Genomic DNA, 27,912 nt, shown 5'->3' with positions numbered 1-27,912 from the left:
GGGGCCTGTCGCGTGGGCTGCCAACGTTTCCGCAGCTCCCCTCGTCGGGCGGCTGTTTGCAAGGGGTGTGTTTGAGCACTGGGGGTTCAGCAGCCGCCGGGCCCTGGCCCTGGGCAGCCTGCTCTGGGGGACCCTGCCTGCGCAGGGGCTGGACCAGCTGCCCCCAGGGATTCCGGAAGGCCTTTCTCTCCCTTGTGACTCCGTGACTCTGGAACTGGTGCTGCGAGGGGTCAGCGCTGTGGGAGCGCTGGGAACGTTGTCTTCCCTGGGCTCTGCCTCTGTCGGGACGGCTGCGTGTGCGCTCTGCCCTGAGACACTCGGCGCCTGCGCCCGCCTGTCCAGGTACGCCAAGCAGTGTGCAACAGAGCACACTTTCAGGAGTGACCTGAGGAGCTTTTGCTAGCTTGGCCGCGTTGGAGAGGGACTGCAGCTCCTGCATGCAGGAATAGTCGTGTTGGAGAATAACCCTAGGAGGCAGCTGGGTAAAGGGGCTCTAGTGTCAAACGCTGATGTGCCTCGGGTTTGGGTTTGTTCATGTAAAGGGAAATGAAATCTGTGGTCTGCATCAGATACGGGATCGGGGCTGTTGGGGGCTGTATTTCTGGGGAAAATGTCACTGAGCCAGTCATGAATAGTAATTCAAAAAGCTCTATAATTGTGATCTTTCCCTGCTGTTGAACAAAGCGGATGCTGTTTTTCTCAACAGAGCATAGTTTTTCTTCCATTTCTTCTTCTTTGGCTTCTTCCCACTCTTTGTCCTCTTTCCTTAGACAATGTGACCCGAGCAGTGTCAGGCAATGGTGTCCCTTCTCTGACCACCAAGTAACGCTTCCCTGAGATCACTTTAGCTTCCACATCTGGCTGAGTGAAAGAGTGACACCCGTCAGCCTCAGCCTCCCTCCGTGCGAGAGTGAGCCTCTACGTGCACGAGGGAGTCCAGAGTTGCCTGAGAGTGCCTTGGGTGCTGCCCTTTCTAAAAGCGAAGGGGTTTCTTGCAGCTCTCCTTGCAAAGTGAGTGTGTGGTTTCACACGTGCATGAGCTAGCAGGACGGCTTACGGCCACAGAATGGAGATGGGCAAATCCCCTCTCCTTCTCCCCGGTGCAGTGTCCTGCCTCCTTCCTTGTGCCGGCTTTTATGCTTGCTGGCTCTCTCTGCAACCCCGTTTCACTCTCTAAGCTGGTGGAAAACTCTCTGCTCTTGTGGGTGCGTTCCCTGTCTGCCTGGGCAGTTAATGTGGCTCCTAAGGAGCTCTAAAACGTGTGCAGGTCAGGGCAAGGGAAGGCACAGGGATACAGGAGCAGAAGGAAGGAGCAGATGGAGAGATGGGGGCAGCAGCAAGGCCTCTCTTTTGGTGGCACTGAAGTGAACCTGGTTTGTGACATCACGTCTGCAGCTGCGACTGACCGTATCTGTAGCTTTTCCTTCAGTAAGCCCGTAACATTGTTGGCCTTTGAATCTGACTCTCATGTACTACATGTCAGTCAACGGTGACATCCCAGAACACTGACTTGGCTGGATGTGATTCTGCTCAAACATGTAATTTCTCAACTTGTTCTTTCTTATTTATTTTCTGGAGCTTTTTAATGCAAAGCTCACTCTCTGACTCGTGCCGCCTTGCTTGACTTGACTCCAGTGTCTTGGGCTTTTTCCCCGTGTTGTTTATCCTGTCAGTACCCCTGCGTGCCTTTTTGTTGGTGATCTCGTAGGCATCAGAAAAGCAAAGGATTCTGCTTTTGCTCTGCTGTGAGATCCAAACCTGTCCTGAGTGCCCTTTTGTTAAGGAAAAGAGCCGCAGGAGGTGGCCGGGAGATTATTCACGGCAAAGGGATGAAAGTTCTGTCAATCTCAAAAATGTCGATGGCTGTCAGGAGCCTCTTTTTGCATTTTCTTCTCTATTCACAGTGAAGAATGCGAGACCTCGCGGCTCAGGTAACGAGCAGCCTGCTGCAGTTTCCCGAGGTGACCATTCAGGCTCTTGGGGAAGATGAGCTCACCCGAGGGTCTGTGCTGCGCGGGCGGTTTTCCAGAGGTGAGCCTTTTCCTTGAAATTGGGTCTTGCTGTGAAGTTGTTACTGCCTGGAGGTGACCTGAGGCACAGGGTCACAGTATCAGCTGTGTCAGGTTGGTGCTGCTCAGGTGCGTCAGGTTTTGAGAGAACAGAAAGGATGAACTATGACAAAATGATGAAAAATGTTAACATTAAAACATTAGTAGAGTTAAACTTTGAAAGGACAACAGCCTGCGCCAGTCTTGAGCTATTAAAATAACACGGGCAAGTCAGTGAGCCCTCCTCAACTTCTAATGGAATGAAAGGCAGTTTTCAAAAAAGTCCTGGTGTGGTTTTGGGCTGTATTTATTGGTACCATCATAACATCCCGTGCAGAACTAGTTTTTCCACAGTGTTAGAGAGGCAGCCTCCCCTGCTTTTTCTTTCCTAGCCTGACTGAAAACAGAAGGAAGAGGAAAGCCCTGTTAGGCGCTGCAGCCGGGTTTGCAGAGTATTTAGCAGGACGCAGAGGAGTGTCCCGGGAGAGCTGCTGAGAGCGGCTGAGCAGATGAGGTAGCTGACTTTGTCGGTGATCTGAAGGTAGAGCCGGGGGCCTGCCTGGGTGTCCGGGCTTCTGCTGAGACCATGTAGAATCTCTCTGTGTGACTGTAAGTGCAGTAGTTGAGTTAATACTCCCTTTGTGTTGGAAGTAGTTCAGTGAAACTAAATGTGCTAACTTCTCTCTGTGATCAGCGCGTGTAAAAGTTGAAATTGGCTCCCGCAGTGCCCATTTTGAGGTAATTCCTTGTTGAAGTCCAAATCCCTGCCCAAAGTGGGCGTGTGTCGAGCAAAGTTAGTCAACTAGAAAAGAATTGGCTGAGATTTTGCCATATTTGAATTATGCTTTAGGAGTTGTATTCTCATATGTATTTAGATGATTTCTAGCAAAACCAAGCTGAATATGGTATAAAGACTAGAGACCAATCTATTGTAATCTTTATCCCAAACAAGCAGAATTCTTCAGTGCAGGAATGCCAAGTCCAAATGCAAAATAATAAGGTGGTTCATTTTACGATGCATTGGTTGAGGATTCAGTGGGTGATTTTCAATAATCGACCCGAATTCGGTAAGCCTCTCTTGCTCTGTGAGGTACTTCTGTTGAAGCAAAGGGGCAGTGATTGTGATTTTCCCGTTGTTTTCAACCCTCTCCTGGGAGTTTGCTTTAGCCAGCCTTTTCTCTTCTTCCAGGGAGAGATGGGCTGGCCTGGCTGGCGTGTGGCCCTCAGCTGGAGGTCGTGAGCGCTGTGACGGGAGAGCGGCTCTCTGCACACCGTTTCAGTGGAGCCCGTGAGCAGCCTCCCACCATCCGCGTGGTGAAGGAGGTTTCCTGGCAGACGGGAACGGGGCTGCTGGTTGGCTTGAGAGAAGCAGAGGGAAGTGTTCTCTGCCTGTACGACCTTGGAACATCAAGCGTGGTTACAGCAGTAGTTCTGCCAGGAAGGGTAGGTGCTTTTTAATGGGGGAAACGTTGTCAGGTGCTGCATAACGCTGTTTCAGGAGCAGCTTTGGAGCGTCTCTTTGCTAGGACGTCCATTTTCTCTATTGTGTCATCATACTGTCACTGCAGAGTGTCCAGTCGAGAGCACCTTGATGTGAAATCGTGGGGTTAACGGTACCGTTATCCTTTGAGTTTGCTGAGAGAGTCAAACAAGTTTTCTGGTTTTACAGTAGAGCACGTAGTTACCTCATTCTCCACTTTGACAAAAAGGCCTGGAAAACTACCTTTTTTTTTTAGCCAGAGTGACAAAGAACTCGTCCTCACCCTGCCTTTCAAGTGTTGGTAACATACATGTCCTGAATGGTTCATTATGTCAGAAATACTGTCTTTAAAACATCTCAGACTTCCATGGCTGTGCTGTAGCTGACTTCGGCACATTCCCAGGAGTCTCGGACTAGCAAGCAGGTGACTTTAGAGCAAAGCACATTTTTCTGTTGACTGAGGATGGGAAAAAACAGGCTTCACTGCGTTACCTGGCAGGTGGTTACAGACTGACTTTCAGCCTGAAGCCCTTGAACCTCTGCTTATTGCATATGGTGCTTGTGCCGGTGGGATACTCTGGTGTAACGTTGCTAATTTTCCCTGCCTTCTCTAACCCATAAACTCAAATGACGTCCTTTCCCCTCGGCTCCTTATCTGAGTGTAGACAAGAGTCACCTTAAGGTAATGGAACATCAAGGTTCCCTCTGTCTTTACCACCTTAGAATCTGCGACAGATAAATACTTCCGTATTACTCAGCTTTCCAGAGCGTGGTTTGGTTTGACTTGCTAGAATCCAGGCGGGGTTTGTTTGTCTGTAGCGCTACAGTGTGACTGCTGGCAGTGAGCATTTGTGGGGTGGTGATTTCTAACGAGCTGAGCTGGGTTGGTGCTCCGCTGTGTGGGTTTGCTGATCGTCCTGATAAATCTCAGCGTTTGAGATGGAAAGGCAAGCTGTGCGCTGACATAGACGTGCAGTCATTCAGACTTGTAAAAGCAAATCTGAATTGAAAATATTAATGGTATTAAATTGGTTTATAACGGTTGCATGTTTCAGAGCTCTGGAATGGTATTTTCCCCACTCTTCCTGGTTTGTGTGAGGCAGAAGGGCAGCATGCAGAGTCAGGGAGCTGAGACAGGATTTCTGCGTTCGTTCCCAGAAGGAGCTGGCAGCAGTGTAGGAGAGCGTGCAAAGCCCAGCAACAGCCTAAGCATCTGTGTGTTATCTCAACAGGTTTTTTTCCATGCTAATTTCAAAGCACAGCACTATACCAGCTAGAGTGAAGAACATTAACTCTATCCCAGCTGAAACCATGACAGAAACAATATAAAGTTGTCTCAAATACTGCGGGCACTTCTAGGAGTAGAATTCTTGTGGCCCAGGGGAAAGGTAAATTCTGTAGCAGATTGCCAGGCAGCGCAGTCACAGCAAGTGCTTGACACGGGAGAGGAGAGAACTTTGGGGCTTCGAGGTTTGGTCAATTTTTCCCCACCTCTGGGGAGAAAAACCCAATATATTAAAAAAAAGGACTCCTTGTGGTGCTCACTGCTCTGTTCCGTTGTCGTGTAACAGGTTGCTGTTGATGTAAAGCTCCCTGGTGTCACTGTGTGACATTATGCAAGGAGGCTGAAGGGCAGCCCGTGTTCTTTTGTTGTGGAGCCTTAGTGCAGGAGCCCTCACGTGCTGGTGTCTCTGCTGGAGCAGTCAGGGCTGTCCCGGGAGGGGCTGCAGGTGCGGAAAGGTCTGTCTTCATCAGGGCCTTGTACTAAAGCTGCTGGCAGGCGGCTCCGCGTGTTACAGAGCAGCGTGCGCTTCTCCTCAGCCGGAGCTGGCTTTTGGCGAACCAGCTGCTGGGCTTTTTGCCGCTGTTTCGGCACTGAAAACTTTTCTGCTTTCCCTGGTTGCTCTGTTGATTCTAAATGAGGACTGGTGTAGCTTTCCCTAAGCTGGTATCTCCCTTCCGCTCTCTGTAACAATACTCCCTTGCCGTGGCAGCGGTGTGTCTCCCCTGCAACTTGGCCGCTGCCGCGTCTGACTGAGAGCCGAGATTTGCCCTAGTACCTGTTTGGCAAAGAAGGCGTGGGCTGTATCCCAGTGCTGACGGGCTGGGGGCCGTGGGAGAGCGAGAGTGAGTTTGGCCTTTCTTACTCCAGTCCCTTAAATACGGTCAAGTTTCTTGCATTTAACGCATTTTCTGTGTTGTCTTTGAGTTAATGGTTTCTAAGTAGAAAATGGAACTTGGTAAGCTGTGATAATAGACTGCACCATTGCAGTTGGAGTGAGCTCAGCGAAATCCCTGCAGGAAACCCCGTAAACGGAAGGCAGTAACGGATGTTTGTACAGGACATTTTTGGGGGTTGGTTGGTTTGTTTGTTTTGTCTGGATATAATTGGGATCAATGCTGTGTTTTTAAGTCTGAGAACCCTGTATTTACTTTCTTGCTTCTGATGGGCTGATTCTGGCTTCACTTTTGAGTGATTTCTATCAAAGCTCGTCAAAGAGCTTAAATACTAACTTGTAGTTTTCCTGTAGGTAACTGCTGTAGAGCCCATAACTAACCCCGGAGGAGCCAGCGCGAGGCCTTGGCACCTGCACCGGGCTCTGCAAGGGTTTTGTGGCGTGGCAGCGGTGGCGACAGATGTTGGTCATCTGCTTGTGGTGGACCTTGGTTTGGATGATCTCTCTTGCAGTCAGAGGGAGAATGAACCATCAGGTGAGCTTGCGGTTTCTAAACTTGAACGGAAAAGTAAGAAAACTTGTGTCTTTTAAATCAACAACACGCATCCCACTTTGAAGCTACTGCTGTGCAGACGTTTATGGCTGCTGATGACAGGTGGCGGTTTGACATCGTCTGGCCCTGAAAGGATTAAAAATGGGAGTGGCTTCATACTCCTCCTAAGGTTACAAATACCCCCTCCCACCAGGGTCCCTCTGTCACGGTGATTCTCACCAGTGAGGGGTAGGAATCTGACCATCTGAGTCGGTGCAGCTGCCTGACAGGAAGGTGTGTCGGACGTGCCCTGTTTCCTGGGAATGTTCTTCTGCTTCTGTTCATTGACTTGGGGCAAAGTTGAGGCTTGTTTTTTAAAGTAAATATGCCTTACCAAAATCCCTGCATTTCACCAAACGGAACCTGTACTTGGTGTACTCGGATTGCATATGCTGTTTTTGCTCTTACAAGAGTGGCCTCGGGAGCTGGTGTCACTTCAAGTAGCTTCACCATGAGGCCCAAACTGCTGATGTGCAGAGCCCAGGAAGAATTTGTCTATGGAGGTTTCGCTTTCACCTGGTTTTGAAATAGGAGCGAGGATACCTGTCCAGTCAGAGAGTTCCTATGTGCTCTGAATGCGTACAAAATGGGAAGAGCAGACAAAGTATTGCATCAATGGGTATTTTGCCGGGGACGGTAGAATTAAATCTTACATGTTGTCACGTCAGTGTTTCAAATGCAACCTGAATGGCATAACACATTCCTTTATTGTGTGGTTTTGTGCGTGCAGGTCTAACAGTTGTCACTAGAGCTGCTGCTGGCGTTTCACAAGGAAGAGCAACCGTGAGCAGAGCAGGGAGACATCTCTGCCTTCAGTTACAGTGTCCTTCAGGAACAGCAATATCGACCCTGTGCTACATCAGCAGAAGCAACCAGCTCGCCGTGGGTTTTTCCAACGGCTCCCTGTCACTGTGGAATATGAAAACTCTGCAGTGGGAGTAAGTCGGCCTTTGCACTTGGTCACGCCTGGAGGTGCAGGGCTCTCAAGGCTCTGCTTGAGGAGGAAGTCTGTTAATTTAAAGAGCCCTTTTTCAGGGAGGGAAATGTGGAGTGTAATCTTGGCCTGTTTAGGAATCCCCTTCTGAAGTAACCATTGAGCCATACCTGGATTCAGTGGGCCGCCTTCTGCCCAGCGGGCTGGGATTGTTCTCCTTATTGTGCCCGTGGGCTGAGGAACTGCGGAAAGCTCCCTTCTCTGGGTTCTGTCAAGCAGTTAGGGTGTGAGAGAGCTGCTTTCCATAAGGCAGTTTGTTCCACCAGCAGTATTCAGTGACAGCAGGAGTTGTGTGTGTTTCAATGAAAGAGACTGTAGACATTATTTCTCAGAAGCAGCTCCTGCAATGAGGGCACCCATTGAAAGGCTGAAGTATGTTAATGATGGGATTGTGGTGATCATATTCTTCAAAGCGTCCCGGTTGAAAGGAGTGAGACATGAAGGATCAAGAGCTGATCTGTGGCTGAAAAGACATTCTCTCCCACATTTCAGCCTCGACCAAAAGAGGGGACTGACCCATGCCAAGGCAGCGATGCATGGGAATGAAAGTCTGCTTGGAACACTTGGAGGGGGAATAAGGGTCATGTCAAGGGATAAGCAACAGAGAAATTAGGGAGATGATTTCAGCTCTGCCAAAGAGCAATCCCCCCTGGAATATCTGACCCAATTCAGATCGGGATTCACGTAAGCAAATCTGCAGTGACTCAACGGGAACTATTGGCTGTATAAATAGAGAGTGGAGGGACAGTGAGGTGGCAAGAATAGATTGTGAAGGTGCAAGGAAGGTTCAGAAGTCTGGAGGAGAAAGGCTTTAGATAGTCCAAGTAAAGAAACAAGACACTACTGGTGTTTGGCGCTGTTTTCAGCTTGTGCAGAAGAGAGGCTGCATTTTCAGTTCAATATTGAAGCAGGCGACAAGAGTAGGAAGAATCTTTTGCCTGGCAGCTGAAGGAATCTTTCATGTTCCTGCTCCGCAGGCAGAGGAGGAGATAAAGCCAGGTTATTGCCCGTGCTGGACAGTAATTTCCTCACCTCGTGGCTGTTGCATCAAAAGCAGTCGCTCCCGTGACTCCCTTGTTTGAGACGGGAGTGTGACCTTCTGTGCCTTGAGGAGAAGCACGTCAGGGGCTCTTTGCTCAGAAGATGCTTCTCCCCTTCTACAAACAGGCAGGGCCACCAGGCTCACCTGCTTTCTGTTTTTGTTAACCCTGCAGGCACCACTGTCAGCTTGAAGGAGGAAGGATTCCTGTCTGCGCCGTTACTTTTCAAGAGCCTGAGCACGATCCTCGCAACTGTTGCTACTTGTGGGCTGTTCAGTCGACGCAAGAAAGGTGAATAAAAGCTTACTATCGGCCACTGATTTTTTCTAGAGTTGACCCACGTGTATTTGTTTTGTTGAATTAGCCGTGCAGGAGATTCTCTCCGGTATGGAAGGGGCTGACGGTGCGATTTGTACAGGATGTAACAGGGATGGAGAGGGACCTACTAGTTCCTCCCTGCTGAAAGGCAGCAAAGCGACAGTGGCTCTATTTCTGTGCTGGCATTCTTAAATGGCTTCCTTTGTTTCCTGATGACTGCTTCACGATTTGCTTGATATTCACACCGTGGTATTAAAATACCATGGAGCGCAGTGGAGGCTGCAGCTCCAGAGCACTAAAGGTGCGGATCCACCAGCCTGCTGCCCCTAAAGGAGGAGGTGACAGCATGGCCGGTTCCCTGGTGCCAGCCTGAGCCTTGGTGAGCCAGCTCAGCTCGGCTGGCAGGGAAGGTGCTCAGCAGCCAAGTCGGTGGTTTCCTGCTGGGCTAATGACTGAAAGGAGGGTGTGGAAGGTGCCGTGTGTGCAGGGGAGGGACTGGAGCTTTGGTGGGAAGGGAAGGGGAGAAAGATCTGCCCCTCTCGGCATCAGCAAGCTATTTACTCAGCTCGGCTGCTCATGGAGTGGCAATCTTTTTCAGTTTGACTGTAAAGCAGTTTTGATTGCGAGCTCTTCAATGCCAAGAACTGTTCCCAACCATTTTTAGTCCATAGAACATCTTGAAGCTTCCAGATTGTATGGGTAGCCTTTGCCCCAGAAGCTGTTAGTGTCCAAATTTCCTCCTTTGTGGTTTAGCGGCTAAATGTGACCAATTCTTAGGTTTTGGGAAGGGCTGTTTTTCTTTTCAGCAAGACAGTGCTATTCAGGAAACCTCAGCCTAGACCTAAGGAAAGGGTAACGAGGACTATAAAGCAGCTTTGTAACCAAATGTCACCATTTGTACCTTTTCCAGTGAAGGCGATGCCGTGAGTTTACATCTGTTGCAGTTAGCGTTCGCAGACAGGAGGCGCTTGGCTTCAGGACAAGTCATGTACGAGGTAAGACGTGCACGTCTGTGAAAGGATGGAAAGAGTCCTTTTCCCTAAGGGAGTATCAGTGAAGTTGGCAGGGGGAATATTGACCATGACAATTCAGAGATGACTTAAAAAGAAAGAATCTTTTGCTGAGTCTTCCTGGGCACGGCCTTTGTCCATACTTTTTGAAAAGAAGTCGTACAATTTCATACCGCCGTGTCGTGTGTTCCAGCCAGGGCCGTCTGCAAAGAGCCCGTATAAATTCAGTTCCTGAAGAGGCAGCAGCTTTTACAAAGAAAATGATTCTTCATTTAAACACCAAGTGAATGGCCTGTAGGAAGAGAAGACAGGGCTTTGAGTAGCTCTGTTTAACCAAACTGCAGAGTTGAATAAGGTTCTGTCTGTCTCCCTTCCTTAAAACACGGGCGTACAGCTTTATTCTGTTCCGGTCTTCAGGTTTAAATTCTTGTTTTCCCTTTGAGCTCTGTCAGCAGGACTTCACATGACGCTCACCGGCAGGGTCTCTTCGGTGCTGGTCCTGAAACTTCGTAGCTCTAAAGAGAACTCTTTCTACTTTTTGGCTGCGTTACCTACGAACTCTGCTCTTGAAGCCAGCAAAATACGCAAATACAGTAAAGAGTGGTCTGATTTGGTCAAAAAAGTATATGTAAATTTTTAGAAGTGGCTCCAAAGAGGTTGTGTTTAAAATAGAGGTGAACTAGCCTTACCTCTCTGTTATCTAACAGATAGAAGACATATTTTTAGAACGTATCATTTTATTCAGTGTTACGCCTGAAACCCTTGCAAAATCTTTTTGATGGGAAAGTAATCTTAATTCAGAGCATGTCTTTCCTGTTGAGGTGCGGTAGGAGAGGATCTGTGCTCTACAGCCTTGATATTTATTAGTAGTATTTCCTAGAATGGTTAAGAGAAAGCTTGCCTGTTCTCAGAGTAGGTGAGTTAAATGTAACATATCAGGTCATACGAGAATGGATTGTCTCATGCCAGTTCCTTCTAGAGCTGTGAAACTTTAGGAAACTTGGGTAGAATGAGGTACAAGCAATTTTTTTATTCTCTGGTAGGTTTTTGGAGATTTTTAGCTGCTTAGCTTTTGGTTTTGTTTGGTTGGTTTTTAATTGTAGAGCTGCTCTTTGTCCACAATCCACACACCCATGTGTTGTAGGGTAGAGCATTTGACCAAGTGCTGTATTTGGAAAGACAGTATTTCAGTCAATGCTTGCTTAGCAATTGGTGGTCTCAGAGGTTCCACACAATCCTGCTGGAGTTTCTGTAGGTCTCAAAGTAGTTGGCTGACTCTGTAGGAATTCGTGCCCCTAAACGCCTTGCCCACGTGCATGCCATGTCCGCCGGGTTGTTTTGCTGTTGGCTGCACTTGGTGAAGGCAGGGAGGCATATTTCACCCTTTAGTCCCTGAGGAGGTGAGAGGAGGAGCTGGCAGGAGCTGACGTGGTTTGAGAGAAGAGTGTGACTCAGTAAGACGTTCTCATGGCTACTCCCGAGGGATGGGCTTTCACTCTAGCGGTGTGTGCCTATAGATAATGCCTCGCAAGAGAGCTTTGGCTGCTGGAAGGCCGTGACTCCTCTAACTTCATCAGTTCTGTGATCAAGTCATGGAGCAAAGCGCTTTGCATGCCTATGTATGGCATTATTTCAGATCTCTCTTTCTAGATAAATACGTAGGTTTGTGAAGAAACCGGGATGGTGCAAGGAATTCTGCAAAACACATTTAGAACCAGTAATGCGAGGGAAATGCTCAGTTCTGAAAATGTGCAAAGCTTTTACGGCCAAACTTACCCGTTACGGTTTGACACTCAGTTCTCTTGCTTGTCAGCTGTAGTTTCTCTTTGCCATCAGATTAAGCGCCTGGGAGAGATACAGTACAATATGCAGGTTCTATTAGACATAGACATTCTTTCCTACTGAGGTATAATGTCTGCTTTTCTCTCAGAATGACCTTTCTCTCGCCTGTGATTTTTTCCGCAGGGTTTGGCATCCTGTGTTGAAAAGTACAGTTTGGATCTGACGGGTGGAGCCTTTCCCTTGAGAGGGCAGGGCAGCAAGGCCAAACTACTCAGCTGTCAGGCTGTAGAAATCTTTCCCAACTGCATTGACAGAGAAGGCAGCGTTGATGAAGGTTTGTTCCTGATGCCCGTGTTTGGTTGTTCTAAACTAAATGGCTTTGGCATCCAAGCAGTGAATGCTGTTCCATACCCACAGCCTGAAAGTCTTCAGTATCTGTATAGACTAACTTCTTGGGCTTATTTCAAAGGAAAAACTGGGTGCTTAGGTTCTGTGGGACTTGTTAAAATAAACCCTATTTTTCCCTTCAATGCTTGCTGACATGCTGTAGCGATGTATGGTGGGGTCACCTCTATAACACCTGTCAGTCATTTTATTCCTCCAGCTCTCGTCTTTGAACAGTAGGATCATCCCCTCCATTGCTTAGGAATGTTCCCTCAACTTTCTTTTTTCCCCTCTTCCAACCTATGCCTGCACCTGCATCCAGCTGGCGGCCGGTCACGAGTGCTGTTCCCCAGGGCTCGGTCCTGGGGCCAGGTCTGTTTGATACCTTCCCCAAGCACCTGGATGAGCCGGCAGCGTGCCCGCGTGGCCAGGAAGGCCACCAGCATCCTGGCTTGTATGAGAGATAGTGTGGCCAGCAGGAGTAGGGCAGTGATCGTGCCCCCCTACTCGGCAGTGGTGAGGCTGCACCTCGAATCCTGTGTTCAGTTTTGGGCCCCTCACTACGAGAAAGATACTGAGGTGCTGAGTGTGTCCAAAGAAGGGCAGCGAAGCTGGTGAAGGGTCTAGAGCACAAGGTTTATTTGGGATCTTAGGGAAAATTTCTTCACAGAAAGGGTTGCGAAGCATTGGAACAGGCTGCCCAGGGAAGTGGTGGCGTCACCATCCCTGGAGGGAGTTAAAAGACGTGCAGACGTGGCGCTTTGGGACAGGGTTTAGTGGTGGGCTTGGCAGTATGAGGTTTACAGTTGGGCTTGATGGTCTTAAGGGCCTTTTCCAACCTAAATGATTCTACGAGTCTATGATCTGCCTGTGCACTTTGCCCTCTCTGTGTCTAATAGGTTCCTACACCTACAAGCTCTTAAAGCAATAGCTTCTGGCTTCCCTTGTCCGGATCGACAGTTAAAACTCCTCTGGTGTCTTTCATTACCTTGCAATAATGAGATGTGCATCTCTGGGTTTGCACATCCAGTGATGCTCTGAGCACATCTCTGAGCCGGCTGCAGTGATAACTTTCACAGCCTTTTGTTTGGGTGTGTGAATGCCCTTCCCTCTCTTCTTACTGGCCTTAACTTATGTCTGCTGTTACAAAGACGACACTGGCGTGACTTTCTAGGCTATTTGTGTTTATTAGCTTTGTCTTAGTCCTGAAGAGGCAGCTTCCACCTCTTTTGGGGTGCCATCCTCTAACAACAGCGTGTCAAAATCTAATGAAAACCCCTTTGGATTTTCTCCACCTGTGGCATGATTCTGAGGAGAGGGCCTTCTAAAACCTTGTCAAAAACAACCAACAGGCGCACCCACCAAAAAACCCAAACCCAAACCAACAAAAAAAGCCCTTTCGGTCCCCTTTTCATGAAGTCTGAGGCATGGAAAAATGCCTGTCATTTTTCTGATGGCTCCTCATTAGCTTTTATCCAGAAACTATTCAAGTTGTATGCCCACATGAGCTTCTGTTGGATGTGGGTTGAGGTTAGAAAGGAAGCTGGCTTCTGATTTATGAAACTACTTGACATCTTCAAAGGCAGTTTCAGCGGCTCACACAAGTGAAAGGGCACAGAAGTTCACGATGACACACAGTAAAGCGTGGGAGGCTCCCTGAGCAGCCCTGATGAACTCAGCAGAGAACAGAGACCCATTTTGCCAAACGACCTGTCTCCTGGTTCCCTGCTCTGTCAGGGTAAAGGATGCACCCCCCACTTTGCTCACATCTGGAGAATGCCTTCTCCCCAGAGACGACAGACCATGCCACTTCTTGAGAGAACCCGAGTGTAACATGGTCAATGTTTGATGTTAAACTCTTTGTTCCAACCTCCTGTTTGTTGGGGTTGGGTTTTGGTGTTTGTTTTGTGTGATAATTGTGTTCTTTCATTCTGACTGTGCTGGAAAGGAGCTATTCGTAACACCCGTAATCGAGTCGAATCTGGAAATTAATAATGCCAGCTGAGTGATCAAGTGTATACGACAAGAATTTGTATGCTTTCTAAAAGCAGCAATGTATGTTTTCCTAGGGTGGTGGGTTGTTTTTTGGTTTTTGTTTTTTTCTAACCATCTTGATGCACTCTTACTGTATGGGAGACTTGATTACCTGACAATTGTGTATTGGATTTGTCTTAGGACGGATACAGGTTGAACTCGCAAAGGGGGGCAGCATGACTGAAACCTATCACAGAGGTGATGCTATGGTGTACATTTTTAAAATTCTTCTTAGTCAAGTGTTGTGTTTCATGAGTGACGTAACAGAATGAAGCCAAAATAGAAAGTGATGTTTTGAAAATGTCAGATAGATTGTATTTTCTCCCAATAAGAAACAATGTCTTGTCTTTTACAGTCATATCTCCTGACACCAGTGTCTCCGTCTTCAGCTGGCAAGTGAACACACGCGGCCAGGGAAAACCATCTACTTATTTGGGTGTATTTGACTTTGACTGCTGGTATGAGGCTCAAAAGCCAGGCTCACTAAGGTAGGTTTTTATGAAGCTGGTTTCAGTATCCCTCCCCATAATTCACTGGAAACTCGGCGTTTAGCTTCTGCACTTGTTTTCTTTCAGGCCAGAAGAATCCCTTCAGGACTGCCCCTATTTTGCACTGTGGTCACTGGACGCTGTGACAAGCACGACTGCTCCAAACCTCCTTCTGGATGTTGTGGTGCAGGAGCGCAGCCTAAGCTGGAGAGTTCCTCCTTCTTACCCACAACCTGAGCTGTGTTTTCATCCAAGCACCTATAATTTTGGTAGGTATTACACGGCTTTGAGTAGTGATAAGCTTAAACCGAGCTCAAATGCCATTTATTGGTTCTCCTGGTCACTGTTTGTCACGCAAAAACCCAACCAAACCGAAACACCCCAACCCCGCACCCACCCAACTGTGATGACGTTGTACTGACCAAGTGTGTGCTGTTGTGACACCTGCCTGACAGGCGGCTGGGTCTGGGGGTTGGGTGCTTCTGTAACGCAGCCCGTGAGGTGGTGCTGGTGATCAGATGAAATGACTCTGGGCTGAAGCTCAAAGCGCAGCACCTCGATAGCCCCGGAGGTAAAATTTCTACACTCAGCCATTATTTTTCTAAAAAAGGCTGTAAGTGATGTCATGAGGAAAACGGGTACTCAGTTGTACCTTTCCAGAGGTTGCTGTGACAAAAATGTAAACTGGTGCTACCATCACGGTGAGAGTATGGAATGTTGTCCAACGTTCGTTGTCTCTGCAGATGGCACGTGCCTGCTGAGCTCTGGAGTTGTTCATGTGACGTGCAGCGGCTTCCAGAAGGAGGTGAGCTTTTACTGTGTCTTTATGGAGAATGTCAAGAGATGGACCTTTCCTAAGCTTTCCATGGCGCTGCTTTCGGTGTCAGGGACCATTTAATGCTCCTCCTGCCCATCCACACGCGTAACTGCAATTGTACCCTGCCAGTTTTATCAAATGTAATGTTTGAGGTCCCCTCTTGGGAGTATAAACCCACCGTTGCCTCCCGTTGAAGCACGATCAGGGACTGAATGTCTAGAAAGGAAGAGAGCGCTGCTCTAGGAGCAGGAAGAGAAAGTCGGGGAAAGCTGTTCCTTCTCTCTCATCAATGAGTGCAACTGCCTGCGTGGTCCTGAGTTCGGGTTTTGATCCCTGATGAGCTGGGAAAAGAGGACAGAATGGAGAAAAGGAAGCATCGTTCCCTCAGAACAACCTTCAGGCAGAGGAGCACTTGGTAGGAAGGGGAGAGCAGTCTTTCCCTGCCCTCATCTTCCTCTCTACTGGATTCCTCACCAGATCTGTGGGGGTGCGTTGGGGCAAAGCGCACTTGTGCACAGTGTGGTAGCTAACATGAACATCTTGGCAGGCTGGCCTGGCCCATAGGCTGTTTCTTTTGCAAGCCTGATGTAGGCTCTTCCATTCAGATTGGGTGATCTGATGTCAGCTCCACGTTGGGAATAATTGGGAAATGCAGAAATTTGTCATACCCTTTGCTGAATTGAGACTAGATCATTCAGAGGCTTGTTAGGGATTTGAGCAGGAATTGCTTGTGAATGTGAGTAAGACAAATCTCAGAATTAGGGGCAAGAAGCTTGGTTTGGGGTTTTGTTTGCCACCGTAAGTCGTACTCGGTGTGTTTCCTTGTCTGAGACTGGTTTTCAGAAAAAGATGGAAATCTGATGTGTGTATTTGAACGTGTAGAAATGGCTTTGAATGTGATGATTTTATTTAGAAGGGAAAGATACTTGTGAATGTGCTTAAAAAGCCAAAGAAAGAAGCAAACAAAAAGCAAAAGCCCTAAAAAGGACAATTTGATGAGGGTTCAGTCTTGGGCCCCTCGGGACAAGAAGGACATAGAGTTGCCGGTGCGTGTCCAAAGAAGGGCAACAAAGCTGGGGAAGGGTCTGGAGAACAGGTCTCATGAGGAGAGGTTGAGGGACCTGGGGTTGTTTGGCCTGGAGGAGAGGAGGCTGAGGGGAGACCTTATCGCTCCCTGCAGCTGCCTGACAGGAGGCTGTTGTGAGGTGGGGGTTGGTCTCTTCTCCCAGGTCACTAGCGATAGAACGAGAGGAAACGGCTTCAAGCTGCATCAGGGGAGGTTTAGGTTGGATATTAGGGAAAATGCCTTCACTGCAAGAGTGGTCAGGCCTTGGAAGAGGCTGCCCAGAGAGGTGGGGGACTCACCATCCCTGGAGGTATTGAAAAGACATGTAGACATGGCACTTGAGGCCTGATTTAGGAGACATGGTAGTGTTGGGTTGACAGTTGCACTCATTGATCCTGGAGGGCTTTTCCAACCTTAAGGGTTCTATGATTCTATGTTTCTATGTTCATTTCACCTGGAAGAAGTACCAGAACACCAGCTGCACTAAGCTACTCCTTAACAGTGCACGTCTGTGCCTGCCTGTGCTTTGCCCTTCTGAAGGATCGCCACGGCATTAGAACACAGTGTTTGAAGCGCCTAAAACTGAAACCTATTAGAACATCAATGTTTCACTTCTTTTCTGTCATTTTGGGAAATGACAACTTAATGTTTGGGGTGTCGTAACTGCTTCATGTCTTCATAGCCTGGAAAGCTGCTTGATCTTGGCTTCACTGCTTCCATGCAAACGTTGCAGAGTTCTGTTTGTTCTGTCCCCTTCGCGCATTCCTGATGGCAAACTTCTCTGCACCCCATGTGCCATGGGTATAAGCAGGGCACGTTGCTGGGAATAGTTAATTGGAACGCAGTAAATTGAGAGGATAATGCAGAGGCATGCAAATAAAGATTAGAATTAGCCTTTGGGAAGTTGATGTGTCAGGGGAAAAATTCCATGTGCTCCTCACAGCAACAAGCAGCCCAGCCTGTGATGCCTGAGTGAGTGTAGGGTTAGAAACAAGCACTTACTGTTGGTGGTTTGGATGTTGACAGCAGGTGGGATTCTCCTTTGATTTCGCCTGTTACTTTTAGGAGGAGCAGTTAGACGCGGTCTTGTCAGCTGCTGCCCAGACAGGTTCTGTAGGGCTTCTGACTGGCTGCATTAAGCTTTGGACATCTAAAGGTAAGACTTGTTATGTTTTTTTTATGTTGCATGGTTTCTTCGTTTGGAATTCTTGATTCATTTCTTTTTTGTTCTCTCTTTTTAAAGAGCAGCCAAGTTCTGCTGCTAATTTACAGTTTGCCCTTGACTGGACATGGAGCAGGGTGATCTATACACAACACGAATTTGATGACATATGTGAGTACTAGTGCAGCCATGCTGCAAACCTAGAATCAGTCTTTCCAGTTGAGCTCATTCAGTGATCTGCTGGTAGATGGTCTTGCCCGCAGATCTGGAAGTGCACTTTGAAACTCTGCAATGGCTCTGTAGGCTAACGATTTCATACCTGTTCTTGAAAAGGTGTTGCGCTGTTTGACGGCTCCTGCAGCTCCACTGACCCGCAGAGGTTACAGGCTCTGCAGCACCGCCAGTTGCTTTTGAGCAACCTTAGCACAGTCTTGAACTGTTTTCTAACAGAGGCACAAGAGCTCGCCGGAGAAGGTTTGTCACAGTATTTCTAACTCTCTGGTATGTCTTATGAAGATTTGGAACGATGCTGGGGCTGTAATTGTGGAAAGAGGAGCTTCTGTTGGTTTTGCTGATTGGCAGAAAGTCAGATGTAGCGGGGAGAAGGGGCTTAAATGGGAGGGGTTGGGGCTGCCACTTACCGCGCGTTGAGTTCAGGGCAAGAGTTTGTTGGGGAGCTGGTGCGAGTGGGTGGGGAGGCTGCGGTCAGCAAGGAGCTGTGCAAGCACCCGGCTTGAAATTACAGCAACGGGATGTGGCACTGTGACAAATACTCCCTTTGATTGTCAGCTAGCAGTGCGTGATTGCATGCAAATATTGGATTGGCAATTACTAAAATCAGAGAGGAAGCCTAAATAAGTAACATGTAAAGTGAGTTGCCTGAGTTTCTGTAGCTGTTTCTATTAGAACTTGTTCCTGGCATATTGAGGAGAAAAGAGAAAATCCCTTTGCTAGAGTAAACGTCTCTGCTACGTGAAGAACAGGTGCCTTATCCATGAGTGGATTTAGTAGTTCCAACTTCACTTTTTTTTATTAAACCTTTAGTGAATCTTCTTCTTTGTAAGGGTTGCTTGTGATTGTGGGCTTTTACTTCAGAGAAGGACGTGATACGGAGTGAAAAATGCACAGGCAAAGATTTCTACCGTGTTATTTTTCTACTTTCTCTTTAGTGCAATGAGGGGAGCTTTATAAAAAACAAAAGAAATTGCACACCAACAGTCCTCTTAAGCTTCTTTTCATGTTTTGCAGACTTGACAAATAAGCTGGCGGTGACCAGCCTCGCAGCTTTGTATGCACGAGTGGTCCTCTGGTTCTGTGGGTCCCGCCTCCTGCCCGAGGGCTCAGGTAAGCCTAAACTGTCACGCGTCTGTAGCAGTCAGTGCTTCCTATGAACACCTGCTTCCCCATGGTTTTGTCAAGGCTTCATCGATACCAAGTCGTGCCCGTTCAGTGACAGCAGATGCTGAAGTTCTGCTGCTGAAATTGAGATTTCACTGTTTTTTCAACTGCGTCGTGTAGAATGATGGAAGCAGTTTCTTTCCGGGGTGTTTCTCAGAACCAGCACTAAGCCTCTGAGGGAGGGAGTTGCTCGTGCCCACAGCTTGAAATCTTTGGATTGTAAACAAGTAACTCCTAAAGCACCAACACGGGAATGCTTGATTTTACAGTAAAAGCCTGACGTGCGTGTTTTGAACTTTTTAGGGATTGTTTGAGGAAAAAATACACCTTGGAAATAGTTCATCATTTGGATGGGTTATAAATCCTATTGTCAGCCTTAACTGTCTTACGCATGTTCACGTGACATGTTTAAAAACCCATTCCCTTTGAGAACTGGGGGTTTTTTTTTAGAGTGAACTTCAGCTGACACTACATGTTCTGGATGCTACATCACCTGTAAGCTTGAAATGGCACTTAGGACAAGGAGGAATTGACTCCTGTGTCGTAGGTCTCTTTTAGCAAAGGCAGAAGGAGGCTGGGCTTCTTTCAAAGTCGGAGGCTGGCCTGTGCTTTTGATGCTTAGCTTGTGTGTTCTTCTGTCTTTTTAGTCAAAAACTGTAGGTTGAAAATGTGATATGACTTCTTTAACTTACTTCTTATTTATTGCCTGTAGGTGATGAGATGCGTTTCTCTAGACCTTTCTACAATTATCCTCTGATTCGGAGCTACTACGCTGGTCATCGACAGCAACTGGAGCGTTTATCAAGGTAGGACGTGCAGGAAAGCTCTAGAGCAGTTCCACTGCAAATTCAGAAGCGGCAGCGAGTGGCTTTTCCATCAGCAGCTGTATTTGCTACGCTTCATGCATTTGCTGGCAACACTCTTGACTGGAGTGATGCGTGTGTCCTGCTGAACAGAGAGGTTCCTTTCCCGTGTTGAAATGTTGATATATACCTCTGCTTAGTGCCCTTTGTTGGTACCATCATTGTTTTGACGTGCACGTAATTCATTGGCAATTCTGTGTCATTTGTTACCACTGGAAAAGGTCGTGTGGTGAGGACAGGATCAGTCACGGCCAGGTCAGCAAGGCACGGCCTTTGCAGAGCAATTGTTCTGGGCACAGAAGAAAGCGTGTTTTAGGAAAAAAATAAAACAAAACAAAAAACAAAGCAAAAATAATCTCTCTCAATGACCAGTGATAGATGGCGATAAGGGGATTGGCCCAAATCTCCTACTCCCAAGCACCGCGGTGTCGTTGAAGGAGATGGGCAGAGTCACATGCAGCTGGCACGGCCAGCGCTCTCCTGGCTACTGGATAAAAGCCCCTTCCTCACGGGAGCTCCCTTTCCTGGGCTGGCTCACGAGCATAATGGTGATGCGCCTTGGGTTAGGTGAGAACAGATTTTTCTTTGGCAACTGTTCTGTAACCTAAAGAAAGTCCTCAAGTAGCCGTGGCTGTGGCACCGTGAGCAAGGTGCAGCAGGAGGAGTCCAGGTGGAAGCTGCTCTATGTCAGGCGCTGGCTTTCAAGCTCCTCTTCCTGCGCGTCCTTCTCAGGTAACTCTCGTACAGGCTCACGGGCTCCTTAGAAGCACCACCTCCAGCGTGCTGCTTCTGCTCGTCCTCCTCGGGAAATGAAAGGCTGGCGTCGCAGCCCGCAGGAGCCTGCGATGGGCTTCTGAGGAATGCAGTGTTTCACAGGCCAGCCCTCCGTCACTGTGATGGCACGTGCAGAGGCGCAAACGTGCTGCTTCAGGGGATACCAGAATTCAGCTGCAGGCTCAGCTTTCTGACCGTGACTGTTTTTCAGTAACAAAAGCGAGGTGCTGAGACCAAAGCCTGACATTGCCGTGCTGGGGTCTCACCGCTGTGTGTGGGAACACTCCCGCTGGGGGCGTGAGGTTTGGGGTAGCTTTGCTCACACTGCCCTTGTATTACAAGTAATGCGGCACAAAAGAAAAACTGAAAACTAAAAGGTCGCTGCAACTTTCCCCTTAATAAGGGAGCTTTTTGGATTCCTATTTGGAGCTCCTTTAATAATTCACTAGGATCTAATGAGCACCTTTCACCTGACTCCGAAATTTCTTTCCAGTCTACTTCAAGTCATGATCATGCCTTTGTCTGTTTGTTCCTTTCCTGGAGTCGTGGGAGCTTTAGCTGGTTTTGTTTTGGCTGGAGGAAATCTGTGACACCGAGAGGCTGGAATTAGTGTTTTCCTCTGTCAAATCCTCGCTACGTTTTGTTCCAGAGGCAAATGGGACTCTGACTGCCTGATGATCGATGGGATGGTTTCCCAGTTGGGAGACCAAGTTGAGGAGATGTGGCAGAGAGAGGAAGGAGGAACTGGGAAATACCCACCTCCTAGTTTACAGGTGAGTGTTGTGTTCCCTGAAAACAACCACCACCACCACAAACCCCAGCCCCAGCCCAGCCCTCCCCCAAAGCCAATGATTTCTCAAAGAGAGGAGTTTTAAAAAGCTTCTACCTTTTCATTCCAGGCACTGCTGGAGCTCTATTTGCTAGAAGGCGTTGAAGAAAGCCACAAACATGCAATCGTATCCCTTGGAGTTATTTCTGTTACACCTCCAGTATACGCGCATCAGGGGTCTGAAATGTCTGTCACCTACGCGTTCGATGCATTTTCTAATTTGTGCTTCAAACGCACTGCGGATGAAGACGTGTAGTTAAGAATTAAGTCGCAGACAGAAGCATTGTTTGATTTCTTTGTACTGTGGATTGTTTAGGAATTTTTAAAATGTTTTGTTGCAAAGTCTTTTCTGATGTGAGAAAACAGGTTTACTAAGCAATGTTAAAGGTAGAAAGCTCCCCTAGATTGTCTCAAAATGTAAACTGTTTTTCATTTTTGAAGCACCCACAGCTGTAGCAAACAGCTGCTTCCTCGAGCGATGCACTAGAATGTGCTGCTTCAGAGCAAAAGGATTTCTGACAGTGGTGTACCAGGACCTGATGTTGCTGAAATCATCCATTTTCCAGCACAGCTAAGAGGGCTTGCTTTTGTGCTGTTACAAGTGCGGGCACACAGAATAATAGAGAGAGAGAAGGGAAAAGTCATTGGGCAGAAACTGAACTTTTAAGCTGCCGAAATACACTGTGTTGCTTTGGTTGTGTGTTGCCTGACCCGAGAGGGGAGCCTAGAGAGCAGGGGCTTTAAAGCTGTTGCACCCCGGAGCTCTCTGATGAGAATAGACCCCCCAAAACAGCTGTCAGAAAGAGAGAGTGACACTGCCGATGAGTGATCCACATACTGGTTTAAATCCAGTTTTAATCATGCAGAGCTAAGCTGTGCTGTAAGGACACCCTAATTTCAGTTGTTTCATATATGCTGGAAAGGAGGGAAGAAACCAGCTGTAGAATTTGTTTGCTTTAATAATCAAGCATTGGCCGTTCTCGTGTTTTGAATGTCCAGCTGGTGGCTCCAGTGAGTAAAGAGGGAGCCTGTGTTTCCAACGGAACTGTTTAAATATCGAAAGGCAACCTTTCTGAATGCCTTAGAGAAATCAGAGAGTCTGTCTTTCTGGTTATTTATTCAGAATGCAATTTTGTTGTTAGGGCCTGACTATCTTCAGGTTGCAACAGCATAAAATGGCAAGACTAATACATGAGTATTTTCTGCGTCCTACCACTATGATATTCTTATTTCCTTTTATTATCTATTAATATTCTATTAACAATAGTAATAATGTTATTTCATGTGATAAATTGTTGGTCTTGCAAATCTATTAGCCTTAATTAGATACTTGATATCAGACAATTTACTTGCTGCTAGACATCACGCATCCCTTTCCGAACAAAACAGAACCTTCCGTCGACTCCTTCGCAGCTGCCTTTGCCATCCCTTCGGGCCTTGTTAAGCTTATTCGAGGTTTTTGGCTTCTAGACCACAAGGACTATGAAGTAAGCATGTGACAGTTTAGTTGGGCACACATTGCAATACAATGCTATGATCTATCAAATGATGTAAAAACCCTGGTGCTTAGCTGATACCAGGTGATAAAACATGGGAAGCTTCTTTTTTGTAATGCTGCTTCAGCAGCACCTTCAGCAATACGTGATGGTCTGCAGTTTGGTTTTAATTACGTTGAGAGGAAATGGATTAAGACAATGAAGAAGTCAGCGTTAATGCTTGACGTGTGACTTGCCAAAGCCGTCTGTTCAGGTTGTTCTCAGCAGAGCAGTCGAGCACTTTCTCAACAGCAGTGGTTTGGGGACTTTAACTATTCAAACTGCCATCCTGGCAGCAAGACTTGAGACAGAAGACCGCCAAAGTGACTCTTCAATCTAATTCATGTTCCCTCTGATGCTGAAGGTTGTTCTTTGCCCGTCACAATGTTAATATAACCTGTTTGCCTGGGAGAATGACTTGTCTTTATGAGAGGTGATGTTTGCCTACGGAGATTTGGTTATCCTGGCCAGGTGTGAATCCCTCCTGTCAAAGGACTCCCTTTGTTCTGTATGGCTCACGGAATATCTTTTTTCTGCAGACACTTCAGCATTTATATTTACCTGTCCGGTACCAAGCCCTTCATTAGTCACCATCTAAGTTTATTCAACAGAGATTCACCCTTACTGAAGACACTTTTGAATCGTTTTGTTGTGCGCGTGTGTGTCTCTATATCTTAAGAAACCTGATCTCTACCTTCTGCAGAGCTCCCTGGCCCTGCTGCTTGAACCAACTGCAACCAAACCTGTGTCGTGGCAAGACGTGCGAATTCTTCAGTCCCTCATGTGCCAAGGAGAGCATAGGCGAGCCCTCAGATACACGCAGGTGATGAAGCTCTCGGCCTCCAGCTGTAGCGAAGTGCAGCTTTTCCTCACTGTGCTGTTGTCCAATAGGTAAAGAAATATCTGCCACCATTTTGGCACTCAAATACTGTGAGAGGTGGAGAACAAACACTAGAAATCACAATCCCCTACACTTCCTTTGAACTTTGAGCACAATATCTGGGGGGCATCTTTTTGGTGATACCATTAATATGCCTTTACGTCTCACAAAATTAACTGCAGGTGCATGGTGGAGGCTTGGGCTCTGCTGCAGGAGCACACCACTCAGTTAAAGGAGGAAGAGCTATTAAAAGACATGTATGACATCTGTCGGGAGATGGGACTAGTGGAAGACTTCCTGAGGCTGCCTTTCACAGACTCTGAACAAGTAAGTGTGGGCAAGAGGAAAATCTGAACCCCGTCTTTGCCAAGAGAAGAGGCAGGGTCATCATATATGTTTTCAAATGTGTTATTTCTCATAGAAGTGTTTGGAGAAATTTTTACGGACTCATGAGATTCTTTTAGTCCGGCACCTGCAGCGTGCCAACTGTACGGCAGCCCCACAGCTGAACCAGGCGATGAACGTTCATCTCATGGTAAGCGTAAAAGTTCTGCCAAGTGTGCAAGGTTCTCTTAGGGGTTACTAACTAGATTTAACAGTGCTCAATAAGAATCCTGCTTTCTTTATCACACCCTTCTTTGAAATACTTGCAATAAGCATCTGCACCTTTCGTTACAGCTGAACCTAAAAGTTGAACAAAAGATTTCACTTCTCCAAAGCGACCCTGTGAAGTTGGAAATTCTGTGTTCCAGGCTGTTGTTGGCTCCACGTCAAATAGTTTGTTTGTGTCTGAGGATTAAATAAGTGTCGTGGTTTAGCCGGCAGCTCAGCCCCACACAGTCGCTCGCTCACTGCCCCACTGTTAGATGGGGGAGAGAATCAGAAGGGTAACGCTCGTGGGGTGGGATAAGAACAGTTTAATAATTAAAATTAAAAGAAACAACAGTAGAAATGCAATGTAAAGGAGAACAACGAGAGGCGCAAAGCCCTGCGGGAGGGGGGAAGGGAGGGGAGAGGGGGAACGAACCGCCGAAACAAACCACACGCGCCGCAGCCGCCCGCCGACCCGATGCCGCGCCGCCTCTGCGCTGCCACTGCCCACCCTCAATATACTGGTCATGGTGTCACATGGTATGGAATGAACGTGCCATTGGCCAGTCGGGGTCAGCCGCCCCACCATGGCCCCGCCCCTCCCAGCCCCGCCCCCCCGCCACGCGGCAGAGCGCAGGAAGCCGGAAAGGCAGCCGCCCCCCACGGTGAGGAGAATTAACCCCTTCTCATCCAAAACCAGCACAATAAGTATCTTTCCTGTCAGCCACTCTTACCATTCAGATATTCAGGCACGTACGTTATGTAGGAACGTTCGGATGATTGGAAGTTGTTTGGGTCACTGTGGAAGGAAGAGTGTGTTGTATGTCATCTTCTGTATCTCACACGCAGCTCTGGGTGCCAACCCACAGGCAACGTTTGCATCATGGGTTGTTCTTTTTATTATTTCCTCAAGCTATAGCGTGAGGTCTGAAATTCCACAGCTTTCGTTTTACCACTTTTTGGACAGAAAGTCTTACCTAACTTCTGAGTCTCAAAATAGGCAGGTCAAATTCTGTGTTATGGGAACTTCTGTTGTGGTTCTGTGATCCATCTGCTGCTTTCCAGAACCATAGTTTCCCAGGGAAGCAAACTTGTGGGGTGGTTCTGGAAGGTTGAGGTCCTGCGTTTGAAAGCTTTCATCCCGGGGGAAGGGGTGTGTAGGCAGCTTTCTCTTCCTCATTTTAATCCTCACTTCCTCTTGTCCAACGTAACCCACCGCTGCCCTGGAGATTCAGTCACCTGGGGCAGCGGCGTTTCAGGAAAAACAAGGGAAAGGCACTATTTTGTCAGCCATGTGAAGCTTGTGGGTGCTGACAAGCGTGTCAGAATGAGGTTCTGCAGGGTGCCGGCATGGTTTTAGCTTAAAGTTGTAGGTTCTGCTATTATTCTAGTCTTCCTTCCGCTTGGCTAAAAATTCCGGGTGAAGCTGGTGTGCGCTGATGGGCAGAACTGGCTGCTGCTCTGTGCAGGGGGTGTATTTTACTGCACCTGAAGAGGAAACATATTCCCTAATTCGAAATAGCACCGACAGCTCCGTGCAATGAACTTCTTGTAACATTTAACTTCTTGCTTTACGCTTCTCGTTCATCAGAACGACTGTGCTCCTCGCTGGAGACAGAGAGCAGTTGCCAGAAATTCTCTCTCAGCCCAGCACGGCAAGACCCTTCCTAGAGGTCAGAGGCAGCTGGCTGTAGAGAGAGCCAAGCCTTACCATCTGCCTTCGTCCGGACCAAGAGAAGGTAATTTTTAGGGGGGGAATATAACGCACAACTAACCATCGCTTTGATTGCACAAGGCTGATCGTTTTTCCCTCGTGCTTTACAGCTGCAAGACCAAAGCCAAACTCGACAGTAACAAAACCAGCTAATGCAGGAAATGTGCATCCAAGGGCACCTTTCAGCAGTCGTGTGTTGGCCAAAGTTAGAGAGTTATGGGTAGGAAACGAGCAGAAACCCAGTTGAGAGAGAGTTTTTCTGTTATGATAATGTTTGCTATGCAAAATACATGTGTTTATATTATGGTAAATGTGTTCAGAGAATTTAAGATGGCTAAAACTAAAACCCTGTTTACCATCAAGCTATTGGTGTACACATCTTGCTAGACTTGATTGTGTGATCAAATAGTGATCTCTTCCCACTTGCTGACACATTTCTGCTTTGTTTCTGCCTCTTTTACTTAAAAATAGGCAGAACGATAAAGAGCAGGAAAGAGGCCAGTAGCTGTCAGATGAGTTTCCTACAGGTGGTGTGGCCAAATCAACCCCAGTTCTGGTATATTTGGCCTTGAGGGCAATGAAGGTCAGTTACTGCCCTTCTCTGCTGTCCTTTTGCCATGAGAAAAGACCAAGGCCTTGGGCAGATCGTACTATAAGGACATGCCCGGCGTGCAAATAAGGCCGCAGATAACTAAGTAGTTTAATCCCCCATCAGAACCCCTTCTCATGGAAGATGACTCTCAGGGTTGTCAGCGCACTCCATTTATTTGCTGCAATTCATCCCTTCCCATGTAACCAACCATAAATAGCTTCTGGTGGGGAAGAAGCAAGCTCCAGGCAGAAGCCAGCCCATAGCCTCTTGTGAGTTGTTAGGCAATGCTTGTAACGTCTTAGCCTAGGCCAGTCGGAAAATGCTATGAAATAATAGAATTTCTCGTAGTAAGTTTGCATTTGTTTCTTATGTTGTTGGTACTTTTGTCTTCTGTGCAAAACTTGCAGGTTTCCATCGCAGGAATGCTGTTCTCACCAAAGCAGTCACGATAACGAGTGCCTTTGAGATGCTCGGAGAGAAATGTTCTGCAGTTCCTTCTGAATTACAGCTGTTCCTCAAATAAAAAGCGTTTTCCAATGCACTGAGCTGTGTGGGTGACCCATACGTGAGGCAGAGGGAAAAATGCAGGTGACGGTGCCTGATGTGCCTGTTGGTTCAGGTCACTCACTCCTGGGCCGTGCATCACCTGGCGTGGTTCAAGAGCAGGCTCACCCCACAGCAGCCATCGGTGTGGTGTGCCTTGCTCTTGAACTTGGTTTAAACCCAGACTAGGCCATGAGTTATTAGCGAAAGCCTGATTGCTGGTAGTGTGACGCTGCAATTGTAATGTTAATGGACAGAGAGAGAAGGATGCAGGAGGGAGGTGTGTGACAGGCTCAGGGAAGAGCCCATGAGCGACGATCGGGTATGGCGCGAACAGAGGCTGGGTGCCCGTTGTGCGCCAAGAGCTCTTCAAAGCCCCCCGCACTTGGGAGAACCACAAGCAGTGCCAGGTGGGATTAGCAGAAAGTGATGCTACATGGAGTAAATGGGTGGCACTGATCACCCAGCGGGCTTGAATAGGAAACCCCAGTGGCCCAGGAGTCTTGGAAGTGACCATGGGCTGGCCAGAAGGCAAAGACTTTGGAATATCCCCAGAGGAGGGGGTGCCACGTGCTGAAGAGGCCCCACTGTATAACAAACTGTTGGAAGGTGAAAAGCAATAGGCCCTGTTCATTGTAAGCGCCATGTGATTACAGTGGTGGATGCAACGACCGGCTGGCTGGAAACATATCCCATCCCCCCCGCCCCTGCCCAGACACCATCCTGGGTCTGGGAAAACAAGTCCTGAGGCGACATGGCACCCCAGAGAGATCTGAGTCAGGCAACGGACTCATTTCCGAA

General features: G+C 47.8%; 1 protein-coding gene across 1 annotated transcript; it reads left to right on the top strand.

Annotated features, from left to right (window-relative positions):
- Positions 1–1,910: 1,910 nt before the first annotated feature.
- On the top strand, positions 1,911–27,300 carry LOC135317488 (protein ELYS-like). Its single transcript, XM_064473781.1, has 25 exons — positions 1,911–2,031; positions 3,238–3,491; positions 6,060–6,240; positions 7,028–7,235; positions 8,506–8,622; positions 9,560–9,644; positions 11,625–11,775; positions 14,215–14,347; positions 14,435–14,616; positions 15,091–15,146; positions 17,296–17,386; positions 17,474–17,563; positions 17,726–17,870; positions 18,371–18,375; positions 18,641–18,736; positions 19,503–19,596; positions 21,077–21,200; positions 21,327–21,383; positions 22,597–22,743; positions 23,495–23,682; positions 23,854–23,998; positions 24,093–24,206; positions 25,854–26,001; positions 26,087–26,218; positions 27,188–27,300. The coding sequence occupies exons 1-25, from the start codon at positions 1,911–1,913 to the stop codon at positions 27,298–27,300; spliced, it is 3,177 nt and encodes a 1,058-aa protein (XP_064329851.1).
- The last annotated feature ends 612 nt before the right edge of the window (positions 27,301–27,912 follow it).

This window comes from Phalacrocorax carbo, chromosome 26 (genome assembly GCF_963921805.1).
Source record: "Phalacrocorax carbo chromosome 26, bPhaCar2.1, whole genome shotgun sequence".
Classification (NCBI taxonomy): domain Eukaryota; kingdom Metazoa; phylum Chordata; class Aves; order Suliformes; family Phalacrocoracidae; genus Phalacrocorax; species Phalacrocorax carbo.
The sequence above is the reverse complement of the archived record's forward strand: the minus strand, read 5'-3'. Positions and strand labels throughout refer to the sequence as shown.